This window comes from Mesoplodon mirus, assembly GCF_964341445.2.
Source record: "Mesoplodon mirus genome assembly, chromosome: 7".
Taxonomy (NCBI): Eukaryota; Metazoa; Chordata; class Mammalia; order Artiodactyla; family Ziphiidae; genus Mesoplodon; species Mesoplodon mirus.
The window spans coordinates 111,765,771-111,781,006 of record NC_138983.1 but is presented as its reverse complement, the minus strand read 5'-3'; the positions used below and the strand labels follow the sequence as shown (position 1 = coordinate 111,781,006).

The window sequence follows — 15,236 nt, the reverse complement described above, 5'->3', positions numbered from 1 at the left end:
CTTTAAATGTAAATAGACTAAATGCTCCAATCAAAAGATACAGAGTGGCTGAATGAATAAAAAATCAAGTCATATATATGCTGCCTATAAGAGACTCACTTAAGAACTAAAGACAAACACAGACTAAAGTGAGCGGATGGAAAAATCAACTCCATGAAAATGAAAATGAAAAGAAAGCTGAGCTTTCTTTAAAACAGAATTTAACAGACTTTAAAATAAAGACTGTAACAGGAGACATAAAAAGACATTACACAATGATAAAGGGATCAATCCGACGAGCAGACATAACAACTGTAAATTGTTATTTAAAAATGGACAAATCACGTGAATAGACATTTTTCCAAAGAAGACAAACAAATGACCAACAGACACATGAAAGGATGCTAAACATCACTAATCATCAAGGAAATGCAAATTAAAACTGCAAAGAGATATCTCCTCACATCTGTCCAGAATGGCTATAATCAAAAAGACAACAAATAACAAGGGTTAACAAGGATGTGGAGAAAAGGGAACCCTTGTGCACTGTTGGTGGGATTGTAAATTAGTACAGCCACTATGTAAAACAGTACGCAGGTTCTTCAAAAAACTTAAAAATAGAACTTCCATATGATCTAGCAATTGCACTTTTGGGGTATTTTTCAAAAGAAATGAACAAAAACACTAATTTGAAAAGATATATGCTCCCCTATGTTCACTGCAGCATTATTTACAATAGCCAAGATATGGAAGCATCCTAAGTGTCCATCCAAAGATGAATGGATAAAGAAGACGTGGTGTGTGTGTGTGTGTATATATATATATATATACACAATGCAATATTACTTGCCCATAAAAAAATAATGAAATCTTGCCATTTGTGACAACATGGACGGACCTAGAGAGTATTATGCTAAGTGAAATAAGTTAGACAGAGAAAGACAAATACCCCATATGATTTTACTTTTATGTAGAATCTAAAAAACAAAACAAGCATAACAAAACAGAAGCAGATTCATAGATACAGAGAACAAACTGCTGGTTGCCTGAGGGGAGGGAGTTGGGAGATGAGTGAAATTGATGAGGAAGATTAAGAGGTACAAACTTCCAGTTATAAAATAGGTTATGGCGGTGTAATGTACAGCATAGGAAATATAGTCAATAATATTGTAATAACTTTGTATGGTGACAGATGGTTATTAGACTTATCATGTAATGTATAAAAATATCAAATAATTATGCTCTGCACCTGAAACTAATATAATATTGTAAATCAATTATACTTCAATAAAAAAGAGGGGAAAAAAAGACGTGAATGCAAGACTTGAAAGCATAAAACTCCTAGAAAAGAAAGCCACTGCTTACTTACTCGTACATGTACATAAAGGTGAAGGGACTGAACAGGATGTTCACTGAACTGCAGTCATTCATAGCAACAAACAATATAGAAATAATCTAATATCCACCAGTAGAGTACTAGCATATAATTATATTATGGAATGCCACATAACCACTCAAAATAATAAGGTTAACATTTATACTTATGTAAAGATCTTCAGGACCTACTGCCACGAAAGACTTGTTACAGAAGAAAATATAATGTAAGGAAAATTTTTAAAACTATATCTATATATTTGTACATATGAATATGAAGAGAGAAGAAATAGACTATAAGGAACATATCAAACCTTGAACTGGTTTACTCTAATGAAGGACTAAGAGTTAGAGGAGAGGATGAAATGAATGTCTAAAGTTTTTTTCTATAGAGCTCATTAAATTTGAAACATTTTCTGAAAATATTTTAAAATTTTGGGTAATCAAATTTTACAAAGTTTTATATGAGATAAAACATTATAAAATGTTTAAAGATAACATGAATCTATAACGAATGAAACTACTGATGTATCATCCTTATATCTAGGATCATAACTACTGACAATTATTTGCTTACAATTCCTCATTTTAGACAAGTTAAAATTGAAGGCCAAACAGCTGATTTTCAGAATTATAGTAAACTATAAGACCTATAAAAGAAAAATATATATCCATAGTTTTCAGTAAAGAAGGAATTCTGCAGAAATGCTCAACTGTAATTCTTTGAATTTCCAATAACACCCCTTGTCAAAGTGCTGAAAGGTACTTTGAAGGGTTTATTCTCTGTCTGAAGTAAAGATCTTCAACAAAATCACTCTAATCATAAAAATTACTCTTATTCTATAGTAACAATATTAAGTATATCTTTTTCAAGATTTTCTAAGAAGCCTATATAATTGGACCATAATAACTCTATTCCTCTCACTTAGTTAACTGCCTTACAAAGTGCTTTTTTAACGTATCTCAAGCTATACCTAAGGACTGACATTAAAAAAAAAAAGTCCTAAATGAAAACCCTCTGTGTTTTCTATAATGTTAAGAAATTTCTAAAATATGTTTCATTGTATATTCCTCTGGGTCCCCTATAATTTGAAGACCTATGACAAATTTCTTTCATAACTCAGGATCAGGTGTTAGTTTACTTCATAATGCGAAGAATAGACAATTATTTTGTTCCCCAACCCAGGGGACATCCAGCAGTGTCAAGAGATGATTTTGATTGTCACAGCGGGGAAATGGAGGGCTAATGGCACCAGAAGGTAGAGGCCAGAGGTGACACTAAATATCCTAAAATGCACAAAACAGCCCCCCACAACAAATAATTATGTGGCACAAAACGTCACTGGTACTGAGATTGAGAAACATCGGCTAGAAAAGGACCAACATAATCCATCCTCGTTCCTTCTTTCAGTGGCTACTGACATGTTCAGGGCTAAGTCAGCTAACCCAGAGTTTGCTCTCCCTTCTTGTCACTTTTCTCCCTACGACATCCCAAGTGCTGTAAGATATTCTGGTTAGTAATGAGTTTTATTCTGGGAAAATATCAGAAATGTCCATTTTAATATCTTTCTAGTAGGTAAAGGGTTATGTATAATTTAATATAATTTAACCTAATACTGTATTAAATCAAGGTTCAGGTAATATTTTATAAGTGAAAAACACAATGTTTCTTACCTTAAATAGACAACGGCATATATATTCATATACCATATGTTTTAATGAGTTGATAAGAGACTGAATCCTCTGTTCTGTATTTTCAGAATCCTGTAGATTACAATTTGAAAATTGAAAAACCATTAGGAAATTCATGAACATTTAAAAGGTACCCCACAGTTTAATCATGTTTATAAATTTTTCCTCCAGACTCAAAACTGATTCTGGAACAATTATCTTCAGCAATCAGACTCAAGAGACTAGACGAATAAGTGCATTAAACTTCTACATTAATATAATAAAAAAATGATGTATTTTTAATGTATAGAGTTAAAGCTTTCAATAAATGAAAATGATAATCAATAACCAGTAATATCATATGAAATGAATTTGACCATACCACTGTGATTACTACTGGCATTAAAAATACTACATCAATCTGGGTTAAAGCCATTTAATTACTTGTATTATAATTACCAATCCAGCCCCAAAACAGTATGACCAGAACCATACTATAAAGAATTTTCTCATCTCCAGTATAGGAACCTAAACAATCTTATACCATGCCCTCCAGCTTGAATTTGAAATACATGGTGTAAAAATTCATGCATAGTTTTAGTTTTTTATCTGCTTTTGTACCTCCATTGTACATGATTGTTATGATTTGAAAAAATACCATTAATGGCTATTTTATTTGATTAATGGAAAATGGCTTGGGGTAGGAATAGTGGAGGGGATGTTGTAAAGGCTGGCCTTTTCCCTTAGTGTGATATGAGCGTAAGCTTCACTTCATTCTGGGTGCAATTGGAGAATACATGCCTTGCAGAATTCAATTCTGGTATAACATTTAGACAAAATTTGATTGCTTCCTTGTGATGATAATTGGCAAGAAAAAAAAAACCCTAGCAAAATAATTTTAACAGTTCAGAGAAGTACACCCAGGATGACAGGAGGAGCAATAAAATGTGTGAAATTAGCAGAAAACATTGTGACTTGATACTCAGATACATCAAACGTAGGTTTCTGGCCTTGTTGGTAGCATGCTCTAACCAAGAGAGCTCATTATTCACAGTTCATACCACAAACACTTCTCTTAATTTTACTATTTATTAACAAAGATCACACGTGAAATTGAAGCTTAGATCCACTAAAAGACACTCTAATGTGAGACAGAATATAGTACCTACAAGGTCCAGTAGATTTTCAATGTATGTATTTCTATGTATTTCATATTATATTTTTCAAATGAACTCAAATGCCCACCTAAACACATCTGTGCATATACATGTACACACACATGCAAAGGTCAATGTTATTCAATGGCCATATTATCACAGAACTATTGTCACTGAGGAAATACTGAGCTATAAGCTTTTCTAAACAGCACAAAATAACCAGTATTTTTACTAAGTTGAGTTAGACCTTCTAACTTATTTCTCAGTTCTTATATTTTATAGAGTCATTGAATTTTAACAAAATTTTTTTACTAAAAGATAAGAATGAATTTTAAATGAACTTATTACTGTGTACTTTCTAAGTGATTTATACAAAATTATTAATGCAAAAGAAGTTAAGTATAAATGACTCTCTAGATTTACCTGTGACACAGCAAATTAGAAATATGATCAATATATCATGAACCAACTCTCACAGACTTTACACTATTACTGTTTTTTGTAAAATTTCTTCTACCAGCACAATAGTATAAATGGTTTGATTAAATTTAACATACTAAAATTCATTTTTTTTTAAACCAAAGGGCAAAGAACACAATTATGTATTCTTCAGCCCTTTCCTGCATCTTGAAACCTTATCTTTGTCCAAAGGACATTATATATATACATGGGAGAAATGCTTATCTTGTCTCCCAGGACTGAGATGACAGATTTTACTAACAAAGCCTACCCCCACAGCAGAAGCTCTTCGTTAGGTGCCATTTTATTTCAAATCTAATGGAAGAACAACTTCAAATGATTTACTTTAGTGGAAAAGACATCAGTAAACTTTAATCATTATTTGTAATCAAATAAAGATTTTCTGAAATAACTCATTCATGAAAATATTAAGTAGTCCATGCCAATGAAGACAAAGATTTTTTCCTGTTTTATTCTCCATTATAACACCCATGCACCTAGAAAAATGTCTGCCACATGGTAAGTCTGCGATAAATATAAACTGAATGAATAATAATCTTTCCTCAGAAAGATAGACTTAAGTAAACCTACTCAGATATGAAATTTTACTCCTAACTATCTAAAAGAACAAATTATTCTCACCCAAAATATAATTCTAAAAAAACACTTAGTATTATACTGATCACAAAAACTATAAACAACTTGATGAATTTGGTTTCATAAAAATATTTTTAATAAGTTAAAAAGCAAATTAATAAAACCAAAATATTTGCAACATATGACAAAGGTTTAGTGTCCTTAATATATAAGAAACTCTTATAAGTAAAATTTTAAAATACTAATACCATAGAATGTAAAAATAATAATTCACCAAAGAAAAAACACAAATAATCTGATATTTATCTTACAACTGATATTTATCTTACAAGTGACCAAAGACTTTCAAATATAGTGAAATATTTTTCAATTACCTAACAGGATAATTATTAAAAGTTATATAATATTCATTTTTGCTCAAGGTATAGATTAAAAAGGCCCCTGTTGTTGTATTAGTTTAATACACCAACAGCATATATTTCCAAAGGATAATTAGACAATATTTGTCTAAAGCCTTACAAATGTGCATTTTTGCCCCAGCTATCCAAGTCTAGGAATTTAACTAGGAAAATAATTGGAGAAACGAAACACTGGGGAAAAACCCTGTAAGTGTCTATAGCTATTTTAAACATAACCCCCAAATTATTTGACCCTCCATCCATCAAGAGTTAAAGTCTCTCTCCCCTTCTTGAATCTGTGTAGGCTCTGACTGCTTCAACCCATAGAATACAGCAGAAATGACCCAAGGCTGGGTCATAAAAGGCAATTCAGCTTCTGCCTTGTTCACTGAAATACATGTTTGGTATCTCAGTATGCAATATGAGGAATCCAATTACTCTGTGCTGTGAGGAAGCCAAGTTTCACGGAGAGGTGCTGCAGTCAGCAGTCCTAGTCATCAAGTCCACCCACCCCAAGTACCAGATATGAAAGTGAAGCCTCCCCAAAACCACTTGCACTCTCAATTCCTCACAACCAAGACCCCAGACCTTGTGAAGCAGAGGTAAGCCATCCCTGTAGTGCCCTGACAAAATTCCCCATAGAATCCATGAGCATAAGAAAGAATCAATGAGCATAAGAGAAACATTGTTTTAATCTGCTAAATTTGGGGGTAATAAGATATTCAGCAGAGATAACCATAACACCCTATAGGAGGTAGTTAAATAAAGTAGGGTATAGCCTCACAAGCTCTCAAAAATATTGTGTAGGTTTGTATTTATTGACATGAAAATTGTGTACAATATATTTTTAAAGCACAGTATTATACCTTTTGGTAAAAATTATGTGTATTCTTTAATATATTGTTCCCTCCATTAGAATACAAGCTTGATAAAACAGTGTATATTCCTGTATTCCCATTTTCTAGAACAATATCGGGTACGTATTATAGCCTCAAACAACAAGGGTATACAAAGAAATTTTAAATGTTGCTTTCCCCAGGTAATGGGATTATGTGGATAATTTCTTATATTTATACCTTCCTGAATCATCCATGTTTTTTTTAATGATCATCTGAGAAGATAATCATTTATTAATTTATACTCAGAACATAAATCATTTCCATTAAGAGGACTGCCACATTGGGACAGTTTGTTAAAAACATAAAATGCAACTAAGGAGCTAGTTTCTTTTAAATATAGTTTAAAAGTGTTACATATGGTATTTTGAAACATAATTCCAAGCAACTTTTCTCATGAAATTATTACAAATTAAGCAGTTAGGAAAGCGATCTCTCTCATTCAGTCTCAGCTATGGGGTAACCAACAGCATACCTGTTTGTTTTGCAGAGCTCGCTGGAAAAGTCGGAGAAATGCAGCCAAACTAAAACGGTACATGTTATTAATTTTTGACAAGTCAGAGATAATGAAGTACATCTTGCTGGCACTCTCAGCCAGAGGGAGATAGGCATCTCGCTCCTGTGGAACAAGGTGGGGTGGGGGTGGGGGTGGGGGGCGGGAATGGTGACACCTTAGTTCTAATGCTTTACTGCCACCTACAGACTGCTATGCACATATCTAGCCACAGCCTTACTTTCAACATACATACAACAAATAAAGATGAATCACAGAATTTTATAAAGAAACTGCATAATCCAGCTTTTCTATTTTTAAGTTTTTATATTTCTTTTAATCCTAAAACATTACATTTTTGTTTTGTATTTTTATGTAACTGCAGGCAATGTATTCTAAATACTTCCCCTCCCCTCTGATTACAGAGCTAGAAGTAGTACATGGGTTGGTTTTAATGAAGACCAAGAATATTTGTGTTAGGGGAAAGAGGTAAGCACCTGTATTAGGGTTAAATGGAATGGTAAACAGTTGTGATCAGAGGTCACGTAGGTCATGTAAGACAGCATGGCACTACAGGCTACCCCTGCAGTGGAGAAAACTTAGAACAATGAATCTAGTGTGTGGGACTGGTACCAACAAGAACACTGATGGAAGTAGAGGTAGAGTAGAAGACTGTAACGAGTGTCCACATTAAGATAATAAAGCACCTAGCATTGTTCAACATAAGCATAGAACAAACCAATAATCACAGGGGCTTTCATTCTGACTGAAGGTAAACGATGATAAAGATGAAAGGATCATAGGATTAAATGGCCTTGAGGTTATGAACTGAACTCTGAGAAGGTTCTCCATGTCATTCTGATCAAAGCACCAGGATTATAAATATGATACTGGTAAAATTATGTGTGTGACTCAGCGATGCCTGTTCAGAAAGAGAAGGCACAGAAAGTGCAAAAGCCTTTTGGTATACAGTGACAGCTATGACATCTGCCAATTTTAGCTACGGTAGAGAAGGTGGGATGACTGGATTGGAAACAGGCTATAAGTTTTTTCTTCTGATTTTAACAGAGTTCTTTCTCAAGTGAAGAAAGTAATACTATGTAAGTGTAGAATTTGAGCAACAGCTGAAAAACACCTAAAATAACATTTGGAAAAGTCATTGAGGGAAATGGGAAATATTAAAGGATGTCAGTAAGGGTTCAGGTCAGGTTGGAGTCTGGGAATTCACAATAACATTAATCTGCTTCATTGTTTGATTTTCTTCAGCAAATCTCTGTCACCGAATGTAGGAGGAAAAAAAAAAGATACATTGTACTGATATAAGGTTGAAATTTTGCTCTAGGAAATGTCGAAAGACTAAAGCGAGAAGGATTTTAACCATTTTTAAGAAAAGAGTTCAGATCAACACATTCATGGGGTCCAGGATGAGTAGGAAAGAAAAATGTTTTTGATGGAAAGAATAGCTTTTAACTATTTTATTGATATACTTAACTTGACTTAACTTAAGAAAAGTTCCAGGAATGGCAAAGATGCTCTCTAATAGTCATTTTAAACGCACTAATTTTCAATTTCAGTACAAATTTATAGCTCTAGAACTTTGGATAACATGCCAGAAATCAGTAGTACTCAGCAGGGCTCCATGACCAGCACTCCATACCCTTGATACCCTCAACATCTATCGCCCTCTCTATAATAAGAATTAGACCCAAGGACCTGGTGTTTTTGAATAGCTTTCTTTTTTTGCAATCATCATTCCCCTGAAGTCCTGGTACTAAAATTTGTATCATATTAACATGAAAGTTTAAGAAAACAATATAATATCACAAAGAAGGAAATATTTACTTGATCAAGAGAAATTTGGAGTTTGTGAGATTCTTTAAGTGACTCCTGAATAAGTGCACTGCTTGCTTTTGTCTGATTCAAAGATTCAATCAAATCCTTATTTTCCAAAATATTGCCTTGAGATGTGGCAAGTGTCTGCAGAAAAATTAATAAAATCATATAAACATTATTATATATATTAAAATAATCAATTAAAAGAAGCCCATGTTAACTATCATTAATTTGATGATGTTTTCGGGAACTTATGTTCTCTAAAAAGAATTTCATTATTTTACAGCCTTCTGTATCAAAAGATACTGTAAATCATTACATGATACTACATCATCAAAACATTGTATATGTATTAATTTTATCAACCTAATAAAAATATAAACTATTTAAAGTTACAGATCAAATCATAATTTCATGCTACCTTTGAATGTTTTTCTGAGCATAAAATCAAATATTAATGAATAATACAGTATAAAGACGATATTAGTTAAAAATTGCTTGTCTTAAACATTACTCCTAGAAGTCTTATATTCCAAGACATCTACCTTTTTCTATTTGAATTTTGACTTTAAGATACATATTGATGTGTCTTTGATACAACCAAAAACATGCTAAAGGTACTATAATTTAAAAAAAAACAATATTTGATTATAATCAAAATAATGTAATATGAAAAATATCCTGAATAGCTTAATTTTACCTCTAAAAGAGATTCTTCAAGCTTAGCTAACTGTATTTTCTTATCTTCTTCCTGTTGTAATAGTTTTGTTTTCTGATCCTCTAAATCAGGTTTCTCATGCTGAATAGTTAATGCCAAAAGCTTAAAAAAAAAGCCAAGGTTATTCTAGCAATAAAGTTCAAACAAAACAAACCAAAATGAAAACTTCCCACAAACAGGCCTTATGTTTGATCAAATATTACAAGTATAATGATACTACTATGTACTTCATTTCATTCTTTCTAGTTAAACATATGAGACACCTTCACAATTATTTCTGACAAAAGAGGCAAATGAATAGTTAACTAATTGATAAAATGTTAAATATTATAGGACAGCTATAAGAAATTGCATTACTTAACATATCAACATGTAATATTCAGTTCTTAAATTAGATTAAATATATAAAAACTACGGAAGCAAATATTTTTAATGGTAAGTAGTCACAAAAAGAAATAGTTACCTTACTTAAAATACTATATTAAAATCACGAGATACCACATCACATCCACTAAGATGGCTATAATTAAAAAGACAAATGATAATAAATGTTGGCCAGAATGTGGAGAAAGGGGAACCCTCATACATTATTGGTAGGAAAGTAAAATTGTGCAGCTACTTTGGAAAACTTTGTCTATTCCTCAAAATGGTAAACATAGAGTTACCATAAGACTCAGAAATTCCACTAAAAAAGCATTGAATTGTCAACTTTCAAGGGGTGAACTGTACGATATATGAACTGAATCTTAATAAAGCTGTTGAAAACTGCTATGTCAAATTCTTCAGTTTGAAACTTTAAAATAGGAAATGACATTAGCATGTCATAAAATATATTAATTTGAAATCTATTGTATAAGCATGTTCATTTAGTTCTTGTTAAAGTAATACCTAAATAGCCCTTTTCAGCAATTACTGTGGAGATCTTTTATATAGAAGAAGCAATTTTGTCAATTCTGCCAAGCTTTGAGTAACCTGTATATTGTTTTATTTATGAGAAGTACCATCAAGCCAATCAAAAGACATTGTTCATAAAAATATGCAGTGAGTCATCTAGTATGGCAAGAAAAATATTTTAATAGGAGAGTTTTAAAAATTATAATAAAGTAAAAACCATGGTAAATATACATGCTATCATATAAATCAAAAGAGAAAAAATACACTATTGTTAGATGCTAGAAAACAGGATGATACTAAAAAAGTCAACAGGATATCTTTAAAGAGGAAAAATTAGTAAGGGAGTGTAGAAGTAAAAAATCTGTACATGAAAATCATTTTGCAATCCATGTAATAACTATAAACTGTAATAAGCCATACACAGATAAAGTGAATTCAAACATGCAAATGTTCTAGTCAAAAAAAAAAAATGTTGGATTTGGAATCAAAGACCCTCACCTAGCTGAATAAGTCAATAACTGCAATTTTAACTTTTAAACTTCAGTTTTCACAGTTAAAAAAAATAAAGTTGCTAATCTTAACATGTATGATCCTCCATTTCTCAAATTCTAACAAATATAACAGAAGTAGACTGTAAAATTAAAGTTATACTGGAAGAAGCAGCAATTTGACATTAGAAACAAATATACAATTCTAACACTAATGGAAAATGAAATAAACCCAAATGTGTTACTGATTTGCAAGCATATTTTCAAAATCATGAGTTTAAATGCTAATCAGTTTAACAAAATAGCTTCCCACTCAAAATATTTCATTAGTATACAAAGATACTAAAGATTTCTAAGGCAAATGATTGTCCATATATACCTGTCCTCGTAATCCACTTCTTGTTGTAGTAAAGTTAACCTCAGTAACAATGGAAGCTGCATCCGGTGGAATAAAGGGATTTGGGTTTCTTGTTGACAAAAAAAGGCGAAATTCTTCATTGTAGTCGATAATTTTGTCACCTATTTGTACCACATAACGTGGTCCTGTTTTATTTAAATGACATAATTAGTTGGCCGGAATATTCTGAATTTTGCTACATGACGTTAAAAAATATAATTTTCTAGTACTTCTAAATAGTTTTTACTACAGGCTTTTCGATACAGTCCAAAATACAGCAACAGCAAGGCCACCCAAAAGACTATTAACGAGAATGTTCTACTGATCGGTCAGCACTTATGCAAACAAGGATAAATAATATTCATTAAGACAATCCTAGGATACTGAAGCATCAAAGGAATATCTACTTATATTCAATATAGCTTTAACATTAACTATATGTTTGATATTACCAATTTTTCTGAAATGTTTGATTATAGATGACAAAAATAGAAACTCTTATTAATTATTCTCTACTTCAAAATTCATCAGTGTTTATTGTACTAGTATTTAAGATGTAACACTTGAAAACAGAATGACCTGGTAAAAACCTGGAATTAACAACATATGAGTAATTGCAAAGAATCCATTATTAATGTCAAAAGAAGATTTATTCAGACTGCCGTACACAGGTACTTTGCAACAAATTAAGCTGAGAAAAAGTAAATTTCTGCCTCACAATGGAGTTTTTTTATCTTCTAATATAATAAACAATTATATTAATTATACAACATATACAGAAAAATCAATCAACAATTACATGCATTATTTATGATATTAACTGATAAAAAATCATTTTTTAGGTAAAAAATATATATTATCAAAGATTATTTTCTAATGCTAAGAAAAACAATATAATGAACTTTTGAGAATCCTAGAATAGATTTTAAAATTTACTTAACTTTTTAAAGTTAATGTGAAAAGAATTCAATATGCATTTTATGAAAGAGGATATGTAAATGGTTAAAAAACAATATCAAAATAATGCTGAACTTTAACCATTATTAGAAAAAAACAAATTTAAAGGTTCAATGTAATAACTATACACCAACTAGAATGATTCAAGAAAATGCAAGCAGGATAAAAATTCAAAGAATACTACTTCTAAGGACATCATAGTAAAACCACTTAAAATCCATGACAAATGCAGCACAACAATAATGCAAAGGCAGGTATTGGGTATATGGAGTTAAAGAGCAATACTGGAAAAGTTTTAAAGTATTTATCTATATTAAAAGAATAAGCCACAGATGCATACTGCTATACACAGGATAGCCATTAAAAACTATCAGGTTAATTAGAAAACTACGTTAGTTATTTCATGAATTGGTTAACTGTATTACATTACAAACATTAAGACTGCCATGGTGAATAAAAATGCAAAACCAAATGATATACTGTTTATGAGAAACACACTTTATAAAGAAAACCAACAGAAAACTGAAAGTAAAAGAATGGAAAAATACACCATGCGAACATCAAACTCCAAAATTAGTGTCATCATTCTAATACCGAATTCTAAAACTTGAGATACTTCTAAAGACAAAAGACAGTTGATAATGATAAAGAAAATAACCAAACAGGAAGACAGCATATTCCAAATATGTATGCATCCAAACACACAACTTCAAAATATTTAAAGTAAAAATTGACGGAACTAAAAGAAAAAAATTCAAACTCATAGAGACTTTTTCTCAGTACATGATAGAGCAAATAGAAATTAAAAGTAAAGGTATAGAAAATCTGAACGTTACTATTAACAAACTTGAATTAATTGATGTTAGAGAAAATTAAAATAACCAAGAGCAAAATTTACATAATTTTCAAGTGTACACAGAATATTTGTGAAAATTAACCAATGCCAGATCATAAAAAAAGCTTCAACAGGATTAAAAAAACTGAATACTTCAGAATAAGTTTTCTGACCACAACAGAGATAAGCTAGAAACCAATCCCAAAAGGGTAACTAGAAAATATCCAACTCCCTGGAAATTAAACAACAAAACCAATAAGTAACTTATGAATTAAAAAAATACAAACCAAAACTTGTGGTATGAAGCTGAAGAAGGGCTTAGAAGAAAGTTTATAAACAAAAAAAATGCATATATTAGGAAAAAGAAAATAATGAATTATCAATACTTTGAATTTCTAGTTCAAGAATCTAGAAAAAAGACAACTAAATAAAACCTAAGGAAAATATTAAGAATAAAATAAATAAAAAGCAAAAATTGAAAATACAATAGAGAAAATCAACAAAGTTAAAAATTTATATTTTGAAAAAATCACTAAAATTGATAAACTGCTATCAAGACCTACCAAAGAAAAAGAGAAAAAAGAAATATCAATATAAAAAAAAGACACATACACTTCCGGGTAAGATGGCGGAAGAGTAAGACGCGGAGATCACCTTCCTCCCCACGGATACACCAGAAATACAGCTACACGTGGAACAACTCCTACAGAACACCTACTGAACGCTGGCAGAAGACCCCAGACCTCCCAAAAGGCAAGAAACTCCCCACATACCTGGGTAGGGCAAAACGGAGAGATCCGCACACAGAGGATCGGTGCCGAGCGGCACTCACCAGCCCGAAAGGCTTGTCTGCTCGCCCGCCGGGGCGTGCAGCGCTGGAAGCTGAGGCTCGGGCTTCGGTCAGAGCGCAGGGAGAGGACTGGGGCTGGCGGCGAGAACTCAGCCTGAAGGGGGCTAATGTGCCACAGCTAGCCGGGAGGGAGTCCGGGAAAACTCTGGAGCTGCCGAAGAGGCAAGAGACTTTTTCTTCCCTCTTGGTTTCCTGGTGCGCGAGGAGAGGGGATTAAGAGCGCTGCTTAAAGGGGCTCCACGGACGGGCGCGAGTCGCGACTGAAAGCGCGGAGCCCAGTGACAGGCGTGGGACGCTGGGCCTGCTGCTGCCGCCGCCAAGAAGCCTGTGTGCGAGCGCAGGTCACTGCCCACACCGCCCTTCCGGGAGCCTGTGCAGCCCGCCACTGCCGGGGTCCCGGGATCCAGGGGCGGCTTCCCTGGGAGAACGCACGGCGCGCCTCGGGCTGGTGCAACGTCACGCCGACCTCTGCCGCTGCAGGCTTGCCCCGCACTCCGCGCCCCTCCCTCCCTCCCGGCCTGAGTGAGCCAGAGTCCCCGAAGAGGCTGCTCCTTTAACCCTGTCCTATCTGAGCGAAGAACAGACGCCCTCCGGCGACCTACATGCAGAGGCGGGGCCAAATCCAAAGCTGAGACACAGGAGCTGTGAGAACAAAGAAGAGAAAGGGAAACCTCTCCCAGCAGCCTCAGAAGCAGCGGATTAAAGCTCCACAATCAACTTGATGTACCCTGCATCTGCGGAATACATGAATAGACAACACATCATCCCAAATTGAGGAGCCCGGAGTCAGTGCTGTGCCTCTGAGGTGGGAGAGCCAACTTCAGGACACTGGTCCACAAGAGACCTCCCAGCTCCACATAATATCAAACGGCGAAAATCTTCCAGAGATCTCCATCTCAACACCAGCACCCAGCTTCACTCAACGACCAGCAGGCTACAGTGCTGGACACCCTGAGCCAAACAACTAGCAAGACAGGAACACAACGCCACCCATTAGCAGAGAGGTGGCCTAAAATCATAAAAAGTCCACAGACACCCCAAAACACACCACCAGACGTGGACCTGCCCACCAGAAAGACAAGATCCAGCCTCATCCACCAGAACACAGGCACTAGTCCCCTCCACCAGGAAGCCTACACAACCCACTAAACCAACCTTAGCCACTGGGGACAGACACCAAAAACAACAGGAACTACGAACCTGCAGCCTGCAAAAAGGAGACCCCAAACACAGTAACATA

The 15,236-nt window shown here is 33.8% G+C and overlaps 1 protein-coding gene across 1 annotated transcript in view; it reads right to left on the bottom strand.

The window, feature by feature from the left end:
* DYNC2H1 (dynein cytoplasmic 2 heavy chain 1) overlaps nucleotides 1–15,236 on the bottom strand; it is a 400,170-nt gene that overhangs the window by 217,099 nt on the left and 167,835 nt on the right. Inside the window, exons 66-70 of the mRNA XM_082626481.1 lie at nucleotides 11,337–11,500; nucleotides 9,558–9,677; nucleotides 8,867–9,001; nucleotides 7,007–7,150; nucleotides 3,028–3,117 (exon numbers count right to left, since the gene is read on the bottom strand). Of these exons, the coding sequence (XP_082482607.1) occupies nucleotides 3,028–3,117; nucleotides 7,007–7,150; nucleotides 8,867–9,001; nucleotides 9,558–9,677; nucleotides 11,337–11,500 (653 nt within the window). The remainder of the gene's footprint in view (nucleotides 1–3,027; nucleotides 3,118–7,006; nucleotides 7,151–8,866; nucleotides 9,002–9,557; nucleotides 9,678–11,336; nucleotides 11,501–15,236) is intronic.